We start from the raw sequence: 12826 nt of genomic DNA on the forward strand, positions 1-12826 counted from the left end.
AAGCGTGCTGATTTCATACTGTCATGTCAATGTATCCTGACATTTTCATGTCATATCAATACGTATGCAATATTACAAAAGCAAGATCATCTTGCCTAGACCTTGATTTCATGCTGTCATGACAACATCTTGATATTATCCTGTCATATCAATACGTATGCAAGATTACAAAAGCAAGATCATCTTGCCTAGACCTTGATTTCATGCTGTCATGACAACATCTTGATATTATCCTGTCATATCAATACGTATGCAATATTACAAAAGCAGCCTACCTTGATATTTTCCTGATATTATGCTGCATACACCTTGTCAGTCAATATTGTGGCAGCATGCTGACAGCATAAATGGAGTAACATAACAACATTGAGGCAGCATTAATGCAAGATGATTTTTCTTGCATGTCAATCTTTATGCAATACTGAGGCAAGATATTTTGCTTACTGGGTAGTGTTTCCAAATATGGTCCCCAATCACGTTTTTAAGATTTCAATTACGAAAAAATTTCGGACGATTTTGACATGTACGGGGCATTGAACGGATAAGTGATTGAATGTATTCTTTACTGAATTCAGACACGAGTTATTGATTCCCGGTGATGTTGGCTTCTGTTTTTCTCATCACTTCAACACTCAATTCCAACAATTTTCGATCGGATTCAAATAGGGGCTGTTTCCGGACCAAGGCAAACTGCTGACCCTATGCTCATTTTTCCATTTCTGAACCTGCGTGTGAGTTTAGAGAAAAAAGATTACTTAACCCCATGTCAATTTCAGCGGCGTACGCAGACAAATCAGTTCGGGGGGGGGGGGGGGGGCTGAGCTCGAAAGTCTTTGAGCTGGGGGGGGGGATACTTATGAACTGTAGCTAAGAAAAGTTCATGTATCGCTTTTCTGATATCAATACGAATGTAAGATTTCAAAAATACATCATAAAAAAAACTTGTTCTTTATTATAATTTTTGTAATTAATTTTGAAAATTTCGGGGGGGGGGGGGCTGTAGCCCTATCAGCCCACCCCCTGGGTACGCCACTGGTCAATTTAAGTCTAATGGCATGATAAAGGTTCTTACATTGTTACTTACCAGTTTTGCAGGATGGCACAGAGCAAAATCATCCTGGAAAATGACGTTTGGATCTGAACTGAAGCGAAGTGATCCCGGATAGTAGGAAGCAATTTCTCATCCTAAATGACAATATGGGCCGTGAGCCCGACTGGTAGAGTGTCGGATTCGGGGCCGGAGGGTCCAGAGTTCGAACCTCGATGGTCGAAGATCCACTGTCGTCATTAAAGGGGACTGGGCGACGTTAAATTTGCTCGTGGTCTCAATGTCCTCCAAGTAAAACGATACCTTTGGGGGTGCTAGCACCAGGTAGCTATTAGCTCCTGGTCTAGTTCTAAATTCTCATTAACTGTCCGATCCGGTGATGGTGCTGCCATCTATCGGTATAAAAAAATAATGGAGGCAAGGCACTTAGTATGCAGTCCTCGACATAAATACAGTTGTAGTCAGTTGTGACTCGGAATCGAAATCGAAATCGAAATGCCAATATACACCTGAGCGTTTACTGTTCCTTGCACAAAGTGAAGCCCACCAACTCCTTGATCAGAAATACATCCCCAAATCATCTGGGATACGGGATGCTTGACTGTGTGTTGAATGCTGCTATCACTATTTTAAAGTTTTGTAACAATAAAGTAACTCGAAAAGATATTGATCACTTTTTAAAAAAAGTAGTGCAAGAAAATAATGTTTGCAATTATTACCTTACGCTTCACACGAAACAGAATTTTTGCAACACTCATTGATGTTCACCCTTACCAAATTGCAAATACGTAAGCTGAAGTAAATCCAAATACATAGAGTAATATTTCATGTTATTATTCATTTGAAGTTTATTTATTAATAAGATTATTCATAGCTATTTTATAACATACTTATAATAGTTTCGGATTCAAATTTAATGTTTTCATTCTGTACTGTAAGTCAACGTAATATGTTGTTGTTGTTGTGTCCAATCCTTCAGGATCTAGCGACAGCTAGATCAAATCCATAATTCCATGCACCCTCGCAAAGTCGAGCACCAGGAGTGGGTTGTCGCGGACATCCTCAAGAGTGAGCCCCAAGCAATCCAGTAGGTGTTGCGGGGAGGCCGGCAGCAGATGGCACTTGGGACACGTTGGGAAGACTTTACGGCCGGATTCAAATGACATGCATTTCAGGTGCCCACTGAAGAGTCTTGAGATGGCCGTTTGATCCTGTCTGTCGGCCTTGAAACGTAATGCACCTCCTGGTTTTGGTCTACTGTACCAAGAATGAGCTGGAGGAGCAAGCCAGACAAGCCGGTCTCTATTTTTCGCCGCAGAGAAAATTTCTTCAAAGGTTAGGTCGTAATCAGTCGTGGCCATCTCAGAGCAGCCTCTTTTTGCCAAAGCATCCGCGGTTTCATTTCCCGGAATGTTGACGTGGGAGGGGATCCACTGAAGGTGGACGTCTCTTCGCTTTGAAATAGTTTTAAGCATATTGATGATTTGAATGCTTACTAGGTCATTTACTTGGTTCCAGTCCTGTAGATGTTGAATTGAGCTACGGCTGTCTGTAAGAATCCAGATGTCACTACAGTCTGTGGAGTGGAGAATTTGATTTAAACCCTCCTTAATAGCTATTAATTCGCTCTTAAAGACCGAGCAGTGGTCTGGGTTGCGTCGAGAGAGACGTACAGAAGGATTCTCAATGTATATACCACTCCCAGTATGATTTGACTCGTCTTTACTCCCATCTGTATAAATAAGAGTAGCGTAACTCGGTATACTATTTATGACCTGCAGAGCCAGTTGTCGTAGATATTCAGGGACATCAGAGTTTTTGTTGGTTTGAGACGGTAGTTCAGAGTGGAAGTGAACTCCAAGGAGTCCCTCAGTCGGACTAACACAGGGTGTTAGAGATGAGTACTCCACTGAATGGGATATAATATCCAGTTTGTCGGCCAGACCAAGTGTCAACGTAATATAGATACCATATATTATTAATAGTTCCTGGAATAAGGGACATCTTCCTAGGGACTGGAGAAGAGCGACAGTCATACCTATTAAGAAATCTGGCAAAACCGACAGCTCTCCGGAGAGCTATCGACCTATTGCCCTAACCAGTATTGCATGCAAAATCATGGAGAAAATGGTTCTGAGAAGACTCACTTTTCACCTACATTCGCACAATCTTTTCCCAGAGGAGCAGTACGGCTTCAGAGAGGGACATTACACTATACTGACCGATTACTTTACTTCTGTTAGGAGATTAGAGATGCCCAAAACAGGAAACCGACTAATCATACAATCGCAGTCTTCCTGGACTTGTCAAAAGCATTTGACTGAGTCTGAAATAATTTACTAATTATAAAACTATCTAAAAAATTTGGAATTGGAGCTAAAGCTCTTCCCTGGATATACGATTTTTTGAGAAGTAGATTTATCCAAGGGAAGTATAACATTTCCCTCTCCAGGAGTTTAAGGATCTCTCAAGGGGTACCTCAAGGGTCAGTACTGAGCCCAACTCTGTTCTCACTTTACTTATCAGGCATTGAAAAAATCATTAAGGAAAAATGTGAAGTTGGCACTTTCACGGACGACATTGTCGTTTGGAAATCCGATTCTGACTTGAAGAGCTTGGAGAGTCATTAACCAAGTCTTAGAAGACATTCGGAATTTCTCTGATGATCACAAACTGTGTTTTAATCCAACTAAATCTTTGGTAGCCTTCTTTATTATTAACAGAAAGATTTATAATTATAATCCCAATATCGTACTAAATGGTCAATTGCTGAATGTGGATAAACATCAAAATATTTGGGATTTGTGTTGGACCCTGAAATACTGGGAAACAGTCATATTGATCATCTTGTGCTTAAGGCTAGAAGGAGACTAAACATCTTGAGGTACTTCTCTGGGCGTGATCGGGGGTCTGATTCTGGAACAATCAGAAACACGTATATCTCACTAATCATACCAATCTTAGAGTATGGCATCCCAATTTATTGCTCTGCCTCTGCTACAAATCTACAGAAACTCGAGAAAGTCCAGCTCAGCGCTGCCCGGATTATTACTCTAGTGATGATTATTACCGGGCTGAGAAACACTTGTCCTAGTGATATTGTGCTTTACTAGGCAAACCTTCAGCCACTAAGTCTTAGGAAACGAGCATGCCTAACAAAATATTGCAACAAGCTCAGAGCTCTTGGTACACAAAACCGTAAATCTATTTACTTCGTAAATTGGCGTAAAAATCAAAGGCTCAGAAGGAACAGTCCCTTTAGCCAATTAGCCTCTCTTAATATAATCGATAATACTGTGGAATCACATCATCTGACACAATGTCTAGACCCAGCGGATGATCTTGACGGCGTCTTTTTCCATCCTGACTTACCGGTTTAAGTGAATAAACAAACAGATCTTCCAGCCTATTTAATAAGTAGCTCTAGAGTGAATTGGAGAGATACCAATTGGCGCTATTCGAGTCTATACGGATGGCAGTAAAGACGATAATAACCGCTCTGGTAGTGGAATTTACATCAAATCTCAAACCTCGACTTGAGGATTCAGAGGAGAGACCCTAATTACTGCTCTGTGTTCCGTAGTGAGCTAATGGCCATTGATGAAGCTCTAGACTCTCTAGAGCTTCTTCCCCATGGAACCGAAATCTGGATTCTATCTGATAGCAGAAGTGCAATACAGCATCTGACCAGATGGCAAAGTGTGAGAGATAGTGAAGGAATTTCAATACTTAACAAACTAAAACAACTTTCCGTCTCTCACCAAATTCAGATGCAGTGGATTCCTTCCCATGTGGAAATAGAGGGTAATGAGGTCGCGGATACCTTGGCAAAAGCTAATGCTGCTGAGGTCTCAGAGCCAGCGGCATCATTAACCTTTCAGGAATCAGGAGATCCACCCAAAGATTAAACACAGGGATAATATCACTTGTATTGTCCAGCCAGAGCCAGAACACCATTGGTACAGATGTTCACGACCTGGTGGCTCTCTGGCCCCTGGGTTTGACAGACAGGAACAAACAACTCTTGCCCGTTTTCGTAGTGGACATCTTAAAACTTTAAAATTTTTGGAGGGATCGAAGATCTTTCAGACTTGTTCCGAGTGTTCTGTTGAGCAGGCTTCGCCTGACCATTTACTGTCGTGCCTGAGGCTTTCCAGGAGGGAGGGATTTGACTGAAGACCCAGTGACGGTGCTGGATTTCTTGAGGGTAAACAAACTCATGAACCTGGTCTAGCACTGTTGACCATCGGGGCATGCAACAGCAACAACAATATAGATACCTTTAATGATAGACAATCTTATCTTTCCGTATTTATTTTGTACACACCTAAATTCTCGTGTTGTGGCTTCTTTTACACGTGATGACTTTCATTTTACCGTAAACGCAGTTTAATAAACTTTATTTTTGAAAGGAGTTAATTTTTTTGGAATGAAAATAAAAAATTGTGTTTTTTTAACGATTGTCTGTGAATGGCCTACGAGATTTTTTACCCGATGTTTTAACGCACTTAGAGGTACCTGTGCACAAAATTTGGTTAAAATCGAAGGGAGTCTACTTTGAATAAATTTCTGTCAAAGTTACTCCGTTTTTGAGTCAAAAAATTAAAAATAAATACTCATAGAAAATTCTTTTTAAAAAGTTATACAAGTTAAGCCCAGTTTGAATTCAGGTTTACATCACACTGAACAAAATAAAGAAAAATTCAAATCTCTGTGAGTATGTGTTAATGAGTCATAGCCATTTATACCCGTCTTTGTGTCAACCAAAATGACGGCAAAAAAAAAAAAAAATCATCTTGACATATGTTCAAATTCCCGTAACTTTTCAACCCCTTCATCAATCTCAATATAATTTATATTTTCATAATCAGCATCAAAAAGTCTACAAGTACACCAAATTTGAATGAAATCGGAGATGGTGGGTAGCATTTTCAAAAAATTCTGGATGATTTGACATAGAATGACCCTTTAACGTTTTAGCTGGATAACACGGCGGACCATATCTGGTATGGAATCGCGGACCACCGGGGGTCCACGGACCAGAGTTTGAGAAATTTTGACCTAAGTCATTCAACTAACTGCACATTTAGAATTAATTTCTCCAGAATTTAATTTTGAACCATTCGTATTTTCAAATGAGAGATAATTACATTTTATTCTTCCATTTTCACCAGTTTGGTGAAAAATCCGGCTAAATATTTAAAATTGAAAGCCAAAATGGGTGCCTGAAGATATTATTTGACTTAGCTGAAATTTTGTGTGATAAATAGGCTTGGTAAGAGGCTACTACATCACCCTAACATGCATATATATATATATATATATATATATATAAAGGTAGGATTCAAAATTAATTAGCCTCACGCTACTGACGCGTGAGCACCCTGCAGTCCGCTCCGCTTGGCAGCGACGGTGGCCGGGGGGGGGGGGGGCTGTTTGCTTCACAGCGCAACGCGGGTCAGTTGCCTCCCAGCTTTTGGAAGGGTGGCTTCGGCCTTAACAGTAGCTCCTATGCGGTGGTGCGTGACACGGCGATATCGACAGTTTGTTAAAGCTGCGCTATGCTCTCAAATTTGCTTCCGGTCTCCTTCCGAAACGTTTACAATGCTTCAACAGGCGTTTGGGACTGAGTGGCTGTCTTATTCACAAGTCAAAAAGTGGCACAAGACTTTTCGTGAGGGCCGGGAAGAAGTGGTTGACGAACCACAGTATGGACACCCGTCGTCGGCCCATACTGACATGAATGTGCAGTGAGTGCGTGAATTTTTGAACATGACCCGGCGTTTGAGTCTCTCCCAACAGAAGCCCTGGTCTTATCGGAGACAACGGTACAACGCATTCTTACCGAGGAGTTGCACACGTGGAAAGTCTGCGCGAAACTTGTGCAAAAAGTTCTGATGGAAGAAGGTTCGAATCAACGTTCTCATGATACCCCAGCCTCCCTACAGTCCGGACTTGTCACCTCCTGACTCCTTACTGTTACTACAATTGAAATCAGCGCTGAAAGACGTATCGTCTCCATCGAGGACATCCAAGCAAATGTCAAGGCAGCCCTTGCATTAATCCCGGTACAAGACTTCAGGATTGCCGTCCTGGAGAACTCGCCTACAAAAGTGCATTGATGCAGGATTTTGAAAACTATTAGTCAAGTATGCTGATCAGCTAAATAAATTTGTCGTTTTAAGCGAAGGCTCATTAACTTTTGAATCCTACCATATATATATATATATATATATATATTGCTGTGAGTAGATAAACTACACTATTTGCAGTTCGAGATATTTGAAGAAACACGTTTTGGAGTCAGTTCTAACAATAAGGAAATGTTGGAATGAGACATTTTCTTTGCGCTTCTTTTAAGCGGAAGCTAAATAAGCAAGCTTGTACAATAAAGCTAACGTACAATAGATGACAAAAAAAAACCGAAGGAAAGAAAGAAAAAAAAAATTTTTGCAGTTACTGCCCCTAACCTGCCCACGGCAGTATATATAATTATAATTTCTTTTAAACATATCAAGCAGTTTGCCAAAACTTTGCGATGCAATGCATGCTTGTAAAAATAGATAAGAGAAATAGAACGTAATGTAGTAAGAGATAATGAAAATGGTGAATAAAGCACTCAACCGTAATATAAATGTCTTATTTTCATTTGAAAAAGATTTAATCATGTACTCATTATTCAAATTATTAATTATTCATTATCAATATTCATTTTATTTTAATAATCTGAAGTATCATGACAATTTTAGAACCCGCGTAATTCTGGAATGTTATAAAAATGCTTCAAGCTCTCTGGATTAATAACAGTCTCTTGGTTGAAAGGCTTTTTGTTAATGATTTTCTTCACAATAATTTCCATCTTTTTGCCATTCAAGTTGTACTGAAAGATAAAAATAAGTTATTAGAAAAAATATACACAAGCTTGCCCCAGAAGGGAAATTTCTATCAGCAGTCTGCAACATCAATTTATATATATATATATATATATATATATATATATATATATATATATATATATATATATATATATATATATATATATATATATATATATATATATGTATATATATATATATATATATATATATATATATGTATATATATATATATATATATATATATATATATATATGTATATATATATGTATATATATATATATATATATATATATATATATATATATATATATATATATATATATATATATATATATATATATATATATATATACATATATATATTTAAAAAAACAGAAAATAGTTTGTAAGATAAACTGACAATAAATTAATCGTAAAAAAAAAGGAAATAAAAAAAAATAAATAAAATAAAATAAAAAAAATGCTAAGCTCATAGACTACGCGTACGTGTGTAACCTGTAGATAATATCCCAAAAAACACGGTACGCATCTTAGTTCATTGAACTTTAATATTTTCGCCTTTAAAAATGTTCTTTTCTTCCCTTTTTTTCATCTCCAGCTGCGAAATAGTATTCAGATTTTCTTAAGAATCTGCGACGTGCGTCGAGCTGCTTCTGCTACCGGGAATGTGCTATTCCACTTACTCGTAGTACCTTAACGAAGATTTGTTGATATTATTTTTCCAAAAAATACATCAAAAATAAAAATAACGCATAAAATCAAAATCAATTTAAAAGGTTACTTTTTCAGTTTAAAACTGTTAACGAGTTTTTTGAATTATGTATTGAGGGGGAAAAAAGCATTAGTTCTTTCAAGCAGTGCAACTAACTTTTTGACTGATCTCGTATTTTCCAGCTCCTTGTTCACGTTTGCAAAGGAAAAAGAAATTCTACGGTCAGGCATTGGTGCCTAAATTTGACGGGGCAAACAACATGTTTGGGCAACAAACATGTTGATTCCTTCACTATTTAAGAATTTAAGAGTATTAGCCTCACATGAAATAGGGTTACTTACTGGTGCTTGGCAACTTGTTTGCTTTCTCTACCTTGAATATAATAGAAAAATTTCGTTCACGTCGCCGACATGTTTGCTCCTCGTGTTTCAACTTTTCCATTTAATGGGACTTTTAATGTTTTTAATTACTTGATATATTTTCTTGCTTTGTAATTTTACATTTTAATGATTTTTAATGGCTTAGCTTATTTAGTTGGCGGAACATTCATGCACCAGTCAATTTTATTTTTCGGATAATTTGGTGGTTAATAAGTTCGGTGGTTGCCGTCGAGAACTTATTACTTGCGATTTCGGTGGCTGTCAAAAGGCAGGTGTGTATTGTGTACAGTGTCTAGAACTGCGACGTGATACTCAGGCGCGCAGCAAAAATGAATTGTGGTAGTCTCAAGCTTAGAGCAGGAATTAGTAAATGAAAGGAGCTAGTCCAACCATTGGCTTAGCAAAAGCTTAGGCCAAACATCTCAAGTCTCGTGACTTAACAACGAGGAACAGTTGACACGTTTTGTGTGAAACGGGCGAAAGCCACCTGTTTTCTTCCAATGCTTCGCTTCAAAATCTACCACGTGACTTGATATCTTTGCTTACGAATAAAAGTCTTTCCTCCCTCCAACTTTTCCCTTCTCGGTGGTCTGAAGGGTTCATCGGCTGTCAAGGTCAGTGTGAACCTAATACCCCGTTTACACTGGCCGAGATATACTAGTTTATTTTTAAACGGTGTTAAAGTTAAACCACGAGCCGAAACGGGCGTTTACACTAGCGTTAGTTTAAACACGTTTAACCGTAACTTTTTGTTTGTTTACATTCTGTCATTCTGCTGTAGCGTCGTTGCTTTTTTATTTTCATGCTCGCTTACACTGTTTTTGTTATTAAAGAAAATAATATTCAAGACTGAATCATATTTTCTAAGCACATTGCGGAATATATTTAGCAGTTTGTAAGATTCTTATTTATTTTTAAGCAATTTATGTTCGAAGCATTGATTTTGTGCACGAAAAAAAAAAACCCCTTCAAAATCAAAGCTTTGAACTTGAAATCAGATTAATAGAGTGTTTTGAAACTTCATTGTTGGGAAATAAATGATTTCCTTTACATTTTCCTTCATGTTTACGTTTCATAGATGAGAAGAAAGTAGATTTTGTACATCAATAACAATTCAAACGTGAAACGCACTGTCTAGTTTTGACACAAGTAAAATTTTTCGGTTGATAAATATCTCAAAATGTTTAGACCAGAGTAAAAGTGTTCTTAGTTACCTGGAAAAAATTAGGAATTTAATTACAAACGAGCAAAAATTGACTTTTTTTTTTTTTATCTTGAAAGTAAAGCTAATATTTTGATCAGTCACTCTCATGAATACATAAAAATAATAATAAAAATGTTCACTTTGTTCTTTTTTTCCGAATGGAGGATATGTATTTATGAATTAGTACTTTTTCAGTTCTACAGATCATACACTAATCTTTTTAATTTATCTACAGTGCATTAGTCTACATTTTGCACAGCTGAGTGCATTTGACATGTATCCAATTAAGGTGAACATATCGGTAGTGGCCACTGCTTCAACAGTGCCCACTTCAACGTTTATATTTGAAAAAAATAGGGTTCCAGGTTTTCCAATGGATTCAAACATGCAGGAGGTAATATCGTAAGTGCACATTTGATGAAATTGTGATTCCATTGGGATACCTGGAATCCTAATTTTTGAAATATAAACCTTGAAATAGCCACGACTGAAGCACTGGCCACTATGGGTGTATTTACCTTAGAACCGGTTTTCATTTATATTTCTGTTCAAAAAGCTTTCGTAGTTGTCAATCACTGCTTTCGAGAAGGATATAAATCCTTTTCTTTTCCTCAGCACAATTATTTCGATTTGAAATGGTTGCTTTTCAATGTAAGTACTTATAGTTATTTCAAGTTATTATAAGAACCCCTTCCCCCTTAATTAGCCAAATATAGCCTAATTCTGCCTTTTAGGGATTCTGGTTCTCCAACTTCGTACCTCTCAAATATTGTTTAATAAGCAATTTAAATGAAGATCATATTTCTTCCCTGAGTGCTCACGAATTCCCCACAGAAAAACATTTTTAAAAAGTCTTTCGATAATGAAATGCTATACAAATCATTTGTTTCAAGTACACAATAAAATTCACTTTGTGACATATTGTCAGACCACACCCATTTATATTGCAACCTCTCACTTTCATGCTTATTTTTCTGCAAAAACAATTGTTTTATTGCGAAAAAATTGCATTTTTTATATATTTAGCAAGGATGTCTCTGAAAGGAGAACCAACTGTATGAATGGTTTCTTAATTGTTACACGTAGAAGTACCTACTAAATTGATTTCCCAAGAAAAAGTCTTTTTTTTTCAGTGTAATTTTCCTAAGACAAAAATTAAGACATTTTTGCATAAGAACTGCACCTTTAAACCTGTGCTTCTTCGGTATATTTTTTTCTCACCTACGAACCCGAGTGCCTTTTTTTTTTCTTTGCCCTTGAACAAACCTGTGCAACTTCAGATTTTATGCACCTGTGCATTTTTTGTTTTTAATTTGCGGCCTCTTAGGGTACCCAGTCTGCCTCTGCATATGCGTATGATCCTTTTGTAATGATGAGCCTATCTTTCTTGTTTTTCACATGTTTTGTTTTTAGTTTCAATGCATGCGTTAATGTTACTGGTAATCTAAGCTATTGTATATATTAGCTTCTCTTTTATATATTAGCTTTTCGGATTATCCAGCAAATTAGCTTATCCGATGTTTTTCTTGCTGCCCTGTTCTAAGAATAACCGGAAGTTAGCTGTATTTTCATAACTTGAGAAGAAAAAAGGGTAATGAATATACAGTACAACTTTGGTTTAACAACACCCGATTTCCTCAATTTAATGATACACATTTCCGGATTTCACTTGCATTGAATGTTCATGCTCCTGGATTCAACGATTCCCTTGGCAATTGTTAAGTCGGATTACACTGTACTTTTTTCTTAAAGAATGTAAAATCAACTTATTAACAACTTGGTTTTAGAAAAAAGAATTAAATAAAAGCTGTAATATGCTTAACTTGAAGTGTAAATTATGATTTCTTTTAAAACAGGCAAAAACAAAGTACAGCATTTCAACAAAAATTGATACTCATTCTTTAATTTAATGCTTATTTCCACTGATATTGCAACTCTTGGGGAACGTACTCGTTTCACAAGGGACTATTTATTCATTCTGGTTTCAAAGCAGTGGGTAAAAAAAATAACCTACTTACTGCTGCAGTTTATGATGCAAAAGATGTTCTTCTAGGTGTTTTCAATTTTATGAGTTTTTAATAAAACAAATAACTTTTCCTGATGATTCCGCTGACAAAAAGGAACCCAGAATGTTAAACAATACATTTTAGGAGATGTAATTGATTATCAAATAAATAATCAAAAATGAATTGAAATATCAAAACATTTTCACATTTCATTATTAGAGAACATTCGTACATTAATCATTTGAGTAAAAGTGTGCTTTGACAGTACCAGTAAAAAGTCTATTTGCAATGAATTCGAATTTGCACCATGCATTGTTTTTTTCTGTCATCTTCTGAAAACAGTTAAATCCTCATTTCCTGAGTTGATCAAAATCAACACCAGTTCAGAAAACTGAACGCCCAAAGTATACGGATGACATAAAAAGTAGAGAAATATTCAGTTTTGTATCAAAAGAAAAGGGGAAAATGTTGTGAAATAATAATAAACACACACGTTTTCAATTAAAAAAAAAAATATTTTTTTAGCATCACACACATACTTAAAAAATAGATCTTAAAAAGTTTAATGGGTCAAGTTTAACTTTTGATCTGGGATTC

General features: G+C 36.7%; 1 protein-coding gene across 1 annotated transcript in view; it reads right to left on the minus strand.

Moving 5' to 3' along the window:
• Window positions 1-7756: 7756 nt before the first annotated feature.
• Window positions 7757-12826, minus strand: part of LOC129217223 (acetoacetyl-CoA synthetase-like) — a 79238-nt gene continuing 74168 nt past the window's right edge. Inside the window, 1 exon segment of the mRNA XM_054851499.1 lies at window positions 7757-7928. Within this exon segment, the coding sequence (XP_054707474.1) occupies window positions 7794-7928 (135 nt within the window). The 3' untranslated portion in view covers window positions 7757-7793.

Source organism: Uloborus diversus, chromosome 2 (genome assembly GCF_026930045.1).
Source record: "Uloborus diversus isolate 005 chromosome 2, Udiv.v.3.1, whole genome shotgun sequence".
Lineage (NCBI taxonomy): Eukaryota > Metazoa > Arthropoda > Arachnida > Araneae > Uloboridae > Uloborus > Uloborus diversus.